General features: G+C 46.6%; 1 protein-coding gene across 5 annotated transcripts in view; it reads left to right on the forward strand.

The window, feature by feature from the left end:
* TOM1L2 (target of myb1 like 2 membrane trafficking protein) overlaps positions 1–6,031 on the forward strand; it is a 45,891-nt gene extending 39,860 nt beyond the window's left edge. For 4 of the 5 annotated variants that reach the window (XM_018558578.1, XM_018558581.1, XM_018558580.1 and 1 more), the window contains 3 exons: positions 52–111; positions 5,085–5,121; positions 5,761–6,031. In XM_018558578.1, coding sequence (XP_018414080.1) covers positions 52–111; positions 5,085–5,121; positions 5,761–5,909 — 246 coding nt within the window. In that variant the 3' untranslated portion in view covers positions 5,910–6,031. The remainder of the gene's footprint in view (positions 1–51; positions 112–5,084; positions 5,122–5,760) is intronic. The other variant, XM_018558582.1, reaches the window with a different exon arrangement.
* Positions 6,032–14,874: the final 8,843 nt, after the last annotated feature.

Here is a 14,874-nt window from a genome sequence, read left to right on the forward strand (position 1 = left end):
CCCGCCACGCCTCATGCATGCGGATGTGTTTTGGCTGCGCCCTTTCCGTAGATTCCCGTGGCACAGGCCTCGGACATGGATGACCTAGAGGAATGGCTCGGTACAGACGTGGTGAGATTCTACTCTGCTCTATGGTGTCTTCTAGATCCGCTGTGTGCTCAAGTCATCGTTTTATAATCTCTTTAAGTAGCAATATTTTCTTCCAGACTTCCCTTTCTGTATTAATTCCCACTGTCCTTAGGTGTAGAATCTCTTAATATGTTTCTATGTGTGTGTGTTCATTTTCAGGTAAGGATGTGTCTTCTTAGTGTATGTTTTAATGCTTTGATCGTTCTATATAAAGCAAAGGTGCTCAACCAACTTTTATGCCCTAGGCAGGTCATACACGTAGCAATTTAAAAGAGAACTATGGGGTCAGGGCTTTTCCCCATAGTTCTCCTTAGGGTAATGGGAGGACACAAACTAGCGTCCTCGTGTCACCCTAGGCTCAGTATACCGTGAACTGTAGCTCGCGGTATACTGAGACGCCGCAGCTGAAGCGGATCCCGACAATTATGCCGGGATCCGCCCAGCTGCGTGACTGACAGCTGGCTCTGCCTATCTAGAGGCAGAGCCAGCTGTACCCGCCCCCTCCCCCATCCGCTCCGCCAGTCAGCGCTGGTGGATCGGAGGGGGGAATCCGGCCCCTCCCCTGTCACGGCAGAGAGCCGTGACAGGATTGAGAGGTGAGCGAACGCCGGTATGTGTTCCCTCACCTCCCGATCTACTGAGCCGACCTGTGACAGTCTCATTGTCACAGGTCGGCTAGAACTATGAGGTGAGTGAAAAGCACTCACCTCATAGTTCTCCTTTAAAGTCCAAATTCCATTTAGGTCAGGGGTGGGCAAACTCCGGCCCTCCAGCTATTGTGGAACTACAAATCACATGAGGCATTGCAAGATTCTAACAGCCACAGGCACTGATTTCCATAGACAGATGCATCATCTGATTTGTAATTTCACCGCAGCTGGAGGGCCGTAGTTTGGCCACCCCTAGCTTAGTACATTCCAGCTACTTCAAAACAAAAGGTGTGCAGTGTTGCAGTTCCTATTTTTAGAAGACAGCCACTGGCAAAGCAGACATGTTTACACCCTGCCAGCATACTGCAGAGAAGGAGCTTTGCTGTCTCTGCGGAAGCAGCGGTCTCTATGTAGAGCACCCACACACCCCCTGTGGAGTCAGAGGGTGTTTGGGTGCTCTACATCTATATCTTTTAGCTGTGCAATCAGCAGAACTCACAATCTCTGCAGAATGGAGGGCCCTAGCTGTGACATTGCTGTTCCATGAGAAGGTGTTCAGACTCTTACAGTATGCTTTATTCATAAAGCAGCTAAAGCCGGAGTAGAAAAGCCTGTCCCCCCTCCCGGGATGATGCAGAGGAAGAGCCTTGCTCTGTGTGTGGAAGCAGTGGTCTCTCTGCAGAGCACCCACGTGCCCCCTGCCGAGTCAGACCTATAGCTTTGCAATCAGCAAAACATATGATCTCTGCCGTTGTCTCTCTGCGGAGGTCTCCTGCTGGGTTAGAGCCAGAGATTTATAATTATCAGGGGGCATATGCTGTGCTTATTGCAGAGCTCTAGTTCTGTGTATTGGGAAGGGGGAAGGGGGGTGGGAGGGGGAGTTAAGACTTATGCAGAGAGACCGCTGCTTCTATAAAAAAAATCAACTGTAAGACTTTTTTGTCTTGATGCATCTGGAATGTATTTAGTTGATATTTTTAAACTGAGAATTCAATTGGACTTTACACCAACCTGCCTCTTTTTGCCGATATGATCAGACATGAGCAGAGGAATGAAGGCAACCTACTCTTCACAAAGCTGATAGACCGATTTCATGGGCTGCAATAGAATAACAGAATATTTGCAATTGTATAGAAATTGAAACGGAAACAGGAACCCCTTTAAGCAATGTGATAGGGAGGCAACGAAATGACATTTTTAGACCGAAACCGAAATGAATAAATTTGTCAGGCCGAAACTGAAGAGGACTTTTTTTTTTCTCCCTAACCTTTTTAAAAATGTTACATTTTATTTTTTAACTTTACTGTTAGGGGCTTTGGGGAAACATTTGGTCTAAATCTCTCTTTCTGCAGCCTCTCTTATGAATGAACAGGAAGCTTCTATATTGAATGCTCTTGTCCATTCATAAAGAGATAGTATAAGTTACTATGTCCCCAATCGTGAATGAACAGGGAGTGATGTAGAGAACTTCCTGTTTATTCATAACTGGGGACATCGTAAACTTACTACCGTATGTCCTCAGTTATTTACAAAGTACTGATCGCTGAGTGTTTGTGCTCCGCTCTCCATCCTGACGTCCTGCCTGTCACAGGAGCCGAGCTCTCCTCCTGCACTGCCCCACTCAGCCTGCTGACAACCTCTCTCCTCCCCGCACCGCTCCGCCTTCTGACAGCTTTTCTCTTACCTGGAGGGTCTGGCAGCTGGATCGGCTTTGTGTCTCCTCTGATCCCCGCTGCCTCTGCCGACACGGGTGGGGGAGAGCAGCGGAGATTGAAGTGGACACAGACTGAAGCTTGTAGCCAGCACCCTGCGGAGGGGAGAGAAGCTGCGGAATGCAGCACATTTTCATCCATTTTTGTATTATCGGCATTTTGCCCATAGTACCAATTTCGGTGCATCCCTAGATAGAAACAATAACATTTTCCTCCAATCGGTTCGGGTTCCTTCAACTGGATTGCCCAATTATAGTGAAAATTGTGGCTTAGTCATTGACTGACTTCTTTTTTTCAATGGAAGATCACAATGAAATGGAGATTGAATTGCTACGTGTATGGCCAATGTTAGGGGGTCAGTGTTCTGCTTTTCTGGAATCCACAAACCTCACTCTGTTTTGTGACTCCCAGGAGAACACAAATCAAACTCATCTGATTGGTCAAAAGTCTGTCATAGCCGACCTACGGATTGAGCACCTTGGCTAAATAGAAGCCATCACAATTGGCTCTGTGCAGCATCCTAACCTTCTGTCTTATGTGGTTTTATTAGTACAGGATGACTTCTGAAATATTTACATTTGCCCCCGTGGTTAGATTTGTTTGCTTTTCAGCTTCGCAGAACCAGAAGTCAGAGGTCTCCTGAAGTCTGAGAGTTGTTGTTCCTCCACCTGTCTCCCAGCTCCTTCATGTGTCAATTAACACAGCCTGGAGATGAGAAAAATAACACAAACTGTCTGTCTGTTGTTTGATACAGTTATGTGCACTCTTGAGCTGGTTGACTGTGCAAAGGCTTAGGCCTCATTCACACTGCCGCGCATTTACGCATATACACGCGTACGTACGTATTGTAACATATGCAAATAAATGGCTCCATACACACAGCCGCGTATGGAGCCGTATATATGCGCAAAAACAGAATGGAACAGAGATGCGTCCGGGCAGCGTATCTCTGCGTATTTACGCGCACATACGCGTGTTTACGCGCGTACACCACATTAAAATTCCATTACGAGTGATGCATTCTGGGATTGCATATAGTGCACGCATATATGCATATACGTGCATAGACGCTTGTATATACGCGCATATATATGCGCATATACGCTCGTATATACGCAATATACCATTTTGCTTGCGTTGTGTGTGAATGAGGCCTTAGGCCAGAGGTGGGCAACTCCGGCCCTCCAGCTGTGCTTTAACTACAAATCCCAAAGTGCCTCTGCCTGTGGCTGTCAGAGTCTTGCAATGCCTCATGGGTTCCACAACAGCTGGAGGGCCGGAGTTCCCCACCACTGGCTCAGACATTTGACAAGACAGGAACTCCTAAGCTTCTGGTGACCCCACTTCTGGTGATTTTAATCTAAACGTCAGCTGGGCTCTAAGCTAAAGGACGGCTTAGAAATGGCAGCATCCTGTTATGGGGGTGACTAAACAGGAAGTCATAGCAGTGTTGGAGAATTTTGCATCTCGCTCTGCGCTGACTTCCTGTTCAGTCGTTCTATACAAGGATGCTGCCAACAGAACTTTCTAGGTCCATCGAGCTGGGTAGAAAAGTGTCTTCGGCTTAATGAACCTGGAATCGGTTCTGATTGGTTCCTGAAACGTTTACTTGTGTACCTGTTATTAAGGGAACCTGTAACTTCAGAACAAAGCGACAGTTGGGCTTTAGAAGGCCTAGAAATGGCAGTTGGCAGCATCCTTTCATGGGATGACTGAACAGGAAGTCAGCACAGTATCGAAAGATTTTTAACTTCCACTCTGTACCGACTTCCTGTTCAGTCGTCCCATGAAAGGATGCTGCCAACTGCCATTTCTAGGCCTCCTTTAGCTTAAAGCCCAACTGTCACTTTGTTTTGAATGGGAAGCCCAATTGAACGTTCTGTATAAATCCGCTGAATACTTCCAGGTTCATCAAACCAAGTCGAAGAGTCTCTTCAGTTTAATGAACCTGGAATTAGTTCCGTATGATTTGTATAATCTGCCGATTTACCCATTCAGAAAAAGTGACAGGTTCTCTTGGAAGTTCACCCACCTACCCAGTGATACTCATCTGCACCGCTCCATTGGCCCCGCATCTAATCCCTGTGTAAGCTCCATGGTGGTCATTGTCAGAGCTTACACAGGGTTAAAGACCACCTCCCCTCCCTCATGTGACGGTGTCCGGGCCTAGCAATTGGCCGATAAGGCCCAAGCAATGCATCCTAGTAATAAAGAGCTAAGGTCACATGCTCCCCCATGCCGAGAAGCACCAAGTATTTCTGTGCGTTCCCGACAGATGGACAGATCAGTGGAGAGCGGTAAAGGTGTCAGTGGGTGAGGCGGTGTCCTTCAAGAGAACATGTCACTTTTCCCTGAATGAGCAAAATGACAGATTCCCAAGAAAAATAAGCTCTTATCGGTGACTGGACACCTACACAGATTGGAGTCGGCCATTTTGAGTCAGATCTGTAGCACCTAATGACATCACTGGGGTGATGTCATTGCAGGCTTTGGTACATCGCTCCATTCTATGTAATCGTTCTAATTCCTTTAAAATTGTCTTTTGGCCATATTTTGACGGACTAATTGTGCTTCTCTTCTTTTTTATTTCTAGAAAGGGGAAGAGCTGGAGGAAGGAGTGACAAGTGAAGGTAGGGAAGAAGGGGAGCTAATAAGGTGTAAAAGCAGAAAGGCCTTCTGGGTAAAGCATACTTGCACATGGTGGAACTGCTGTTTTTGGACAGTTTGAAACTCGGACTATAAAGCGTGTCATCGGTACTGAAAAGGTTAAAGTGGACCTTTCCTGGGCAAAAGATAGGTTACCTTTAAGATGAACCTGTCCTGGGCAAGGGATAGCTTACCTTTAAAGTGGACCTGTCGTGGGCAAAAGATAGGCTACCTTTAAAGTGGACCTGTCCTGGGCAAAGGATCGGTTACCATTAAAGTGGACCCATCCTGGGTAAGGGATGGATTACCTTTTAAAATGGACCTGTCCTGGGCAAGGGATGGATTTCCTTTAAAGTGGGCCTGACCTGGGCAAAGGATCGGTTACCATTAAAGTAGACCTGTCCTGTGCAAAAGTTAGGTTACCTGTAAAGTGGACCTGTCCTGGGCAAGGGATGGGTTACCTTTTATAGTGGACCTGTCCTAAGCAAAAGATATGTTACCTATAAAGTGGACCTGTCCTGGGCAAAATATTAATTTTACCCCTCCTCCACCCCCTTTTATCCTGTTTAATTCTCTTTTTGATATAAAACCAAATTGAGACTAATGTACAATTTTCTTTTCAGAATTTGATAAGTTCCTAGAAGAGCGGGCCAAGGCAGTCGAAAGGTTACCAGATCTCCCATCCCCTCCCAGCACAGAGCCCGTCATGCCGGCCATCCCGGCCAACCGAAAGAAGCAGGAACGGGCCGACGATACGCTATTTGCATTGTAAATAATGTCACTTCTGTATAGCGCTCATTGCACTCCCCACCCACCGCCGCACTCAGACGCCCCGATCTGTCCTTTAGCCGCGCAAACTTAAACTGGGGCCATCAGTTCCTCTGTGGAAGCCATGTTCACTGTTTATAGAATGCAGCCTATGGGTTCACAAGGGACTACCGCTGAGTGAGGCAGCCATCTTGTGAGATGATGAGTGCAGATTTTCTGTTTGTTGGGAACTAGTAATAGGGCACGAATACTATATAGGCAGCAGCTACATGAGCCAAACCAGCATTTCCCAACCATTTCTCAGTCACGGCACCCTTTAAAAGTATGCAAAATCTCAATTGTCGATTTGTTCTAAAATGTAAAAATTATGTATGATCCCCAAAATCTATACCAGACCCCTATTCTAGATTGGGATTTGGTATGGATGTTTAGAGGGGGCCTTGCACAAAAAAATGATGTGAGGTTCGCCCCTTCACATCAGAGTCTCCCTCCCTTTTCACATCAGATGCCCCCAATTTCACACCATATCAGAAAACTACCCCCCTCCCTCCCCCCTCCACATCACCAGCCCACCTTTTACATCAGAGTTCCCCCCTCCCCACCCAGAGTTCCTCCTGTACATCAAGAGTCCGTCCTCTCACATCATCAGATGCCCCAAACTTCACACCATATCAGAACACCTCCCACCACCACCTTCACATCAGGAGCCCCCTACCAATCGGAAGTCCCCCTTTCACATCAAAGCCCCCCCTTTTACATTAGATTTCCCCCCAGAGTTTCTCCTGTACATCAAGAGTCCGTCTTCCTACATCAGGATCCCCCTTTATCTCAGGAGCACATCAGGGTCCTCTCTACCCCCTTCACGGCAGAGTCCCACCTTACAATCCTCCCCACACCTTGACTGCGGCAGCATCGCAAAGGGCGGAAGGTGGAGCAAATTTGGTAGGTGTTAGCAAGGGCAACCTGCATGCAAATACAACCCGCCTAGGAACACCCACTCCTCCAGACTGACACCCACCCATCGGAGCCCGCCTCGTTTCCTGGCTGAAGGACATCCAGCATCTTCTATCGCTTTCCTCCCCAGCCTAACTGTCCCTGGCCCCGCCCCTTTCATTAATTGGACTTCGGTTCTTTCAGTCATGGAGGCTCAGCATGACATGTGGGCGTTACCATGCAAATGAAGCCAAGGAACGCCCACTCCTCCAGACTGACACCCACCCATCAAGGCATTTTGTTATTTGCATAACTCCTCCCAAGAACCAGCCCACTGCTTGGATCAGGGCTGAGGGCTCCCGAGAGGAGTGCTGAGAAAGGGTGGTGTAATGTTATCAGGAAGCTATGTACCGCACCCTGCTAGCCCCTCCCACCAGCTATGATCTGCCTGCATTGGATAGAGATGGCACAGGGACCCAGTGATGACATCACTGGGTCTACAGCAAGGTATGTAATAGAAAACAGAAGGGTTAGCTTAAAAAGTCATTAGCACGTTGATGAGGGTGTATGTATGCTGAGATAAAACGGCGAATAATGAGCTAATTAAACATCCACGGCATCCAATCCAAATTGATCTTTCACTGATGTGACTGCAGCAATCTAAATTCTGATTGGTTGTTTTGGGTTACTGCATCCTGTGCCTCAATGTATTTTCACACCCCCTTATTTCATAATCCCATTTAGGCTCCAGAGATGTCACTAGTTCCCAAAGCTTTAGGCCCCGTTCACACCTTTCCGTTTTGTCGGGCGTTCAACGCTCTATGAACGCTCTACAAAACGTACAACCATGAAAATCCCATTGTTTTCTATGGGTATGGTTCACACCTTTCCGTATTTCCGCCCGTCTGAACGCCCTACAAAACGGCTGACGCCCAAACAAGTACATGTACTTCTTTGGGCCGTTTTGGAGGGCGTTTTCCATTGGGATACAGCCAAGTAGCCTTCGGAATCGCGCGACGGTCGCGCGATTTTTTTACCGCGAATCGCGGTAAAAAAAACGCGTGACGGTCGCGCGACAGACGTGCATGCGTAATACGCCTAGGTGTGAACCCAGTGTTAGGGGGTATGTACCTCACAAAATGGCTGCTTCGTCTGTCGCGTTATCTCAGTGTCGGGTTCCTGCAGAGAACTAAGTCATCAGCAATTGGTCTCGTGATTTGATTGACGGCTTGCACTGATGAGCGACCAGTTCTTGCGGTTAGAGGACAGAAGGGCCGTTAGGCTTGAGGCCTGCTCCATAGTATTTGGCGGTAGTGTCCTTCTAGGTGGCGCTCTGCACATTCCTAATTTTCTCTTCTTGTAAATGTTCCCTATCTTCACCTCCCAGTCTAACTGCAATAGCACTGCATGTCTCATCTCTCTTAAGACGGTAGGTCTCTTTTCATATGTATATTTAGAGAGAGAGAGAGGGCGTAATGTATACCTGAACTGCAATGTTTGCACATCTTTCTTACCTCTCAGCTAATTAAGTTGAACACTAAAAAAAACAAAAAACGACCGCCTGTCCATATTATGTTCATTTCTGCAGACAGTAGAGAAAAAATATTTTTTTTAAAAAGGAGACCTTCACCCGGGACAACAAATTTTGGGTGGTGGGTTATTAGGTGACCTTGTATGCAAAGTTTGGTTTTTATCTCGGGGTGCTTCGGGGGTCCTTTGATGATCCCCTAGCAGCAATTTCCCTTCATTTCCTCCACTGCTGTGCTGATTGGAGTCATCCCCAATTTACTTATGGCGCAGCGACAGGCAGCAGGAAAGGGAGATCACTATGATGGGGTGATAGAGTAGCAATTCAGACTTAAAGTGACATTAAACCCTCCGATTTTTTAACATAAACCAATAGTGTAATGTGTGCCTTACTGTAATCCATGGTTGTTTCCCTTCTCTTTGCTGCTCTTCCTTTTAAATCCTCATGTCTTCTCATGCTTGGGGAGAACTTCCCTTTTCAGCTCAGGGCCTCTTCCTGTAGTGCTGGCTCAGGTTACAAGCCTATACAAACCTATACACAGACACCGTGTATCTATTCCTGAGACAAGGCAGTCTGCTGCAAAATAGAAGTTCTGCAGAGCATGAGAACAGATACAGATTTAAAAGGAAGAGCAGCAAAGAGAAGGGAAACTACCATGGATTACAGTAAGGCGCACATTACAGTATTGTTTTATGTTAAAAAATCTGAGGGTTTAATGTCACTTTAAAGCAGAATCCCTGGCCAGGGATACCTCCAACTTCTTTTAGCTAATTGGCTTGCCCAATTCTAAATGGCCCATATATGTACCTGAATCAGTGGTCACATGACGTGCTGGGTCCCAAGTCTTCTCTCTTCTGGCCTGCAGTGGGAGGGTCCTTTTGATCATGATGAGGGGCAGCAAGAAGACCAGTCGGTGGCAGGCCCTGACTGCAGCAGTCCATCACTGGTCTTTACTATGCACACCTATGCATGACATCATCACGAGGTGCGGCAACAAGACCAGTTGGTCACAGGCCCTGACTGCAGCGGTCCATCACTGGTCTTTATTGCTCACACCTCTGCATGACATCCTGACGAGGGGCGGCAACAAGACTAATTGGTGACTGGCCCAGTCTGCAGCGTTACATGTCAGTCTTTACTACCCACACCTCTACATGGTAAGGGGCAGCAGCAAGACTAGTCAGTGGCAGACCTTTTAACATTATTGGTTTGGGGTGGAGGTCTCCTTTTAACCCCCCACTGTCAACACCTGCTGATTTCATCGGGCATTCCTTACTGCACCCACGATCCCCTCTCCCAATGCAGGGAACCTATATACATTCATTCAAGCAAACACTAACATGAATTTAACATGCATATATTAAACATGGAAGCCATTATTTAAATGGTCTCATCTTAACCCTTTGGATGCCATATTTTTTCTGTGCTGGTTTACACCGTTATGGGGGGGATACGCATTGTCCATGATACTGGCGCCTATGGATTGTACTTGCTGTTATTTAATTTGGGAAATCACTGCACTGTCTGAATGTAAGCAGCCTGGTCATAGCAATGACAAGGGATGTATATAAGACCTGTTATGTGGATGGATATATAAGGAAGGTTGGCGTTGCCCATTACAGCCAAACAGTTTTGAAGAATAACCACCATTTATATTTAGCTTGCGCTGTGTAAGTAGACGGACTTTGCACTTTTGCAGCGACTCTTCCGATAAGCACCATCACAAGGGACAGCCATCTGATGCAGCTCAGAAACTTGCAGATCTAAGAAGGGAAGCCAACAGGAATGAGGTCATATAAGAGAGGGGATATCGCTTAATCGATGATTGAAATAGTTGACAACTTTTTCAATAATCGATTATAATCGATTATGTCGATTAGTTGTTGCAGCCCTAAAGAGGAGACATCCTGTAAGAGTTGAGATATGAAGACGGTTTCCAACTTGACAGGTTCCCTTGAAACTGAGCCTCCCTTGTGCGTGCATGCTGATACTCACCTTTGCTATTCTTCCGTACTGCTCTGTTGGAAACCTCAAAAATTCTCTGTACTGAGGGGTATGGGGAGCACATGACCTTCTCCCCTTTAGGCCCAAATTCAGAGGGAGTGGAGCAGGTCACCAAGCCTTTGTAAGCTCCAGCATTGGAAACCTCAGAAATCCCCTGTAGTTAAGGGTATGGGAGCATATGACCTTCTCCCCTTCCTTCCAGGATACATTGCCAGTTCCCAGACCTAAACATGGTGGCATGAGGGAAAGGAGCAGGTCCCCTTCCCTGTGTAAGCTCCAGCATTGGAAACCTCGCAAATGACCTTTACTGAGGGGTATGGGGAGCACATGACCTCCCCTTCCTTCCAGGATATATTGCCAGTTCCCAGACCTGAACATGGTGGCATGAGGGAGAGGAGCAGGTCACCAACCCTGTGTAAGCTCCTGCATTGGAAACCTCAGAAATTCCCTTTACTTAGGGGAACGAGGAACACATGACCTTCTCCACTTCCTCCCAGTATACATTGCCAGTTCCCAGACCTGAACATGGTGACATGAGGGAGAGGAGCAGGTCACCAACCCTGTGTAAGCTCCAGCACTGGAGCTTACACAGGGTTTAGATCAGTGGTGGTCAACTCAGTGAATATAGGGGATCTCCTGTGTGGCCCCTGACATATCCAAATAGACAATATATAGTCTAAATAAACAATAGTTAAAGTTTTTAATAACTATATGTTGCATTAACACATGGTAAAACATATGTCTTACTGTTTGTTACTGCAACACATGGTAACCTGGGCACTTATCACTAGTTTATTACATGGATTGATATCATTGTTTACATTTTTTTCATTGTGTGAGAGTGCTGTATCTGGTCAGTAGTCAGCAATAGGTCACTATAAAAGCAATCTACTCCTGCTGGACAGAGTTGCAACAGCTCTGCCCCGCCTCCATTTTAAGGTTTTGTAACGTCATTTCACTTGTTTTTTAAACACAGCAAGGAAACTTTGTTCAACATTGTAGGCGCATTGCCTGCTGCCCGCGCTCCTTTGGAGCACTCGGTAGTGGAAGCCCAGGAGCTCATTGATCAGGTCCTATACTTAATACTGGACCGCAGCTATCAATGGCAGCCTGCAGTTCCAGCTCTAAAGCCTGCCGTTGTCAGTCCACATGCAGCAGGCTGTTCTCCGGACCTCATTAGAGATCTGGAACACAACGGGCCACACGCTGAGTGCTGACAGGGCTGCAGGTGACCCAAAGGCCATTTGTTGGTCACCCCTGGTTTAGACCAGGGGTGGACAACTCCAGCTGTTGTGGAACTACGGAGGCATTGCAAGACTGACGGTTACAGGCATGACTCCCAAAGACAGAGGCATGCAGTGGGGTCTTAAGCACCCATGCATAGGAACCGTGGCTCTGACACATGACCAGAGCATTGGGGAAGCACAGCATAGATGAGTATCAGTGGATCAATCTTGAATGGGCAAAGTGACAGATGAGTATCGGTGGGTCGGCCTGAATGGGCAAAGTGACAGATGAGTATCAGTGGGTCGGCCTGAATGGGCAAAGCGACAGATGAGGATCGGTGGGTCACCCTGAATGGGCATAGTGACAGATGAGTATCGGTGGGTCACCCTGAATAGGCATAGTGACAGATGAGTATCGGTGGGTCACCCTGAATGGGCATAGTGACAGATGAGTATCGGTGGGTCGGCCTGAATGGGCATAGTGACAGATGAGTATCGGTGGGTCACCCTGAATGGGCAAAGTGACAGATGAGTATCAGTGGGTCACCCTGAATGGGCAAAGTGACAGATGAGTATCGGTGGGTCACCCTGAATGGGCATTGACAGATGAGTATCGGTGGGTCACCCTGAATGGGCAAAGTGACAGATGAGGATCGGTGGGTCACCCTGAATGGGCAAAGTGACAGATGAGTATCAGTGGGTCACCCTGAATGGGCAAAGTGACAGATGAGTATCGGTGGGTCACCCTGAATGGGCATAGTGACAGATGAGTATCGGTGGGTCACCCTGAATGGGCAAAGTGACAGATGAGTATCGGTGGGTCGGCCTGAATGGGCATAGTGACAGATTCCTTTTGAGTAGATGAATATTCAGCGGCGCGGAATAGAAACACCGCTGACGATACAAATGTGTCCACCGGGAATATTTTCATGTCTCGTCTGTGATTCTCATTAAGGTTTATTTGCCCCAAAAAAAAGAGATGGCAAGAATCTGATTGGTCGCTGATGAACAACGCCCACCTTTCTACAAGGTTGTATGCAGAAGTATTTTCGCCAATGTTCTTTATTATTCTGTAACGATGTGATTATTATACGACTGCTGTACTTGGAATGTGGGTTTATGTAACTTTTATCCTAAAGGGAAATAATTGTGTGTTCATATAGAGATATTCGTTCTCGTCTGGCAACTTGAATCACCGGTACACATAGAGTTACATTGTAACAAAGAGAAAAGCCAGACACTTCTTTTTTTTTTTTTTAATCTTCAGCAAATCATTGTAATCATTCTGTTTACAGAAGAATGGGGAAAATTCTGTCCAGGCTGGATATCCTTTAATTGGAATGTCTGATTTATAAAGATTGTAACCTATATGACATAGTAAGGTTCAGAGGAAAGACTTTGGGGGTTGATTTGTAACAGGTTCTCACAGCGAACAGCTATGAGAACCAGATCCACAGCTTAGAATGGCCACTAGATGGAGCCGAGGAGCATAGGAAATGTCTGTGCTCACCGTCTCCATCTAGTGGCCATATAGGGTTGCAGATCTTGTTCGCCACGGCGAACAGCTGTGCACACGGTTTAAAGGCCAGTCCCTTAGTCTTTTAAAAAGAAACGTATGCATTTTTTTTAGCTCTCGGGACAGGAAGTGATGGGAAATCTCAGCACTGGGGGCATAGACATGAAACCAAAATACAGAATTACTAAACTGGGGAAGGGTTGGGATTTTTAACATTGTTTTTATTGCTATCTGTGCTCGTCTCCTCTCATCCCATTTCTTGTACGGGTGTCACAGGGGCAGGAAGTGAGGGGACATGCAGGAATTTTAACTCCACCCCCAATCCAAAACTTGCCCGGGGTTAGGCTTATCTTTAACTTATATAAACCATGTTTCCTTGTTCCCCTGTCTCCACCCTTCCCTAGGCAGAACTAGCCCACCCTTCCCCCTCAAAGCTCCGCGGCAATATTTACATCCCTTCGCTGGCTTCTTCATAAAGATTTTTGCACCTGCACAGTGGGATCACATGGGGGCCAGGAGATGGATCTCCATCTCTCTGCAACATAGTTACACTATAGGGGTCCATTTATAAATCTTCCACCCAGCCATACACTGAGCTAAAGCTGCCACACATCATTCCCACCACTAGATGGAGCCGATTGGCAAAGGAATTTTGTATGCTCTTCGGCTCCATCTAGTGGCGCGAACGGCATTCGCACAGGGTATAGCCGGGTGAAAGATTTTATAAATAGACCCTTTTAAATCTTTTTGAATCTTTTTTTTTTGCAATGGTCATATTTCCAACCTGGTGGCTTTGATTTACTTCACCCACAGGTGTACTTTAAATCTTTTTTTGGTGACTCTACAGTCAAAATTCTTAGCACGGGACTCCCCAAAAGGATGGCGCTGGGTGGCCTATTAATATCCATGACTAGAGAATTAGTGGGAGGCCTATTAATATCCATGACTAGAGAATTAGTGGGAGGATCCTGAATGGCGGGAAATCGGTTTTGAGTGTACTGTTCCTTTAACATTCTGAGTATCCAATAAGAATCATTCGATCGATGTGTGAACAATCCCAAACCCTCTATTTAGTTTTTAAAGTAAGATTTTTCGGATAACGGCCGGCCGGAGTGTAAATTCATCCCCATCTTGGCGCTGCCAGGCTGCCATCTCAGAATCCGTCCCCATAACACGCTACCATGTATATTTTATCTTAAATTATTTTATATTTTATACATTGCGAACACTAATTGTAGATGAACTTTAATGTTACGAGGAAAGTATTTATTTGTTGCACCATGTTCCTCCTGTGTCTCTTATTTTTAAGATGTGGAAGACTTATAAATATTTTAGAGAGTTCTTTGTCATTAGGAGTCATTAACCTGTTACTGAGAAGCCCCTCCCCCCTCCCATGTATGTCTGTCTGTCTACTAAGAAGCAGTTTGTTTTTGCTGAAATGTACTACTGTAGCCACAATATGTATGAGTACATCGAATAAAACGGTAACAAAACAACGCATTGTCTGGAGATTTTTTTGTTTTTGTTTTACTTGAACCCAGGGGTAGGCAACCTTGCAACTCCAGCTAATATGGAACTACAAGTCCCAGGAGGCATTGCAAGAGGTTGCTTACCCCTGGTCTAGTCTATGGGAGGTTGCCTTCCCCCTGGTCTAGTCTGTGGGAGGTTGCCTACCCCCTGGGTCTAGTCTGTGGGAGCTTGCCTACCCCTGGGTCTAGTCTGTGGGAGCTTGCCTACCCCTGGGCCTAGTCTGGGGGCGTTT

Source organism: Nanorana parkeri, unplaced genomic scaffold (assembly GCF_000935625.1).
Source record: "Nanorana parkeri isolate BGI_ZX_2015 unplaced genomic scaffold, ASM93562v1 scaffold347, whole genome shotgun sequence".
In the NCBI taxonomy this organism is placed as follows: domain Eukaryota; kingdom Metazoa; phylum Chordata; class Amphibia; order Anura; family Dicroglossidae; genus Nanorana; species Nanorana parkeri.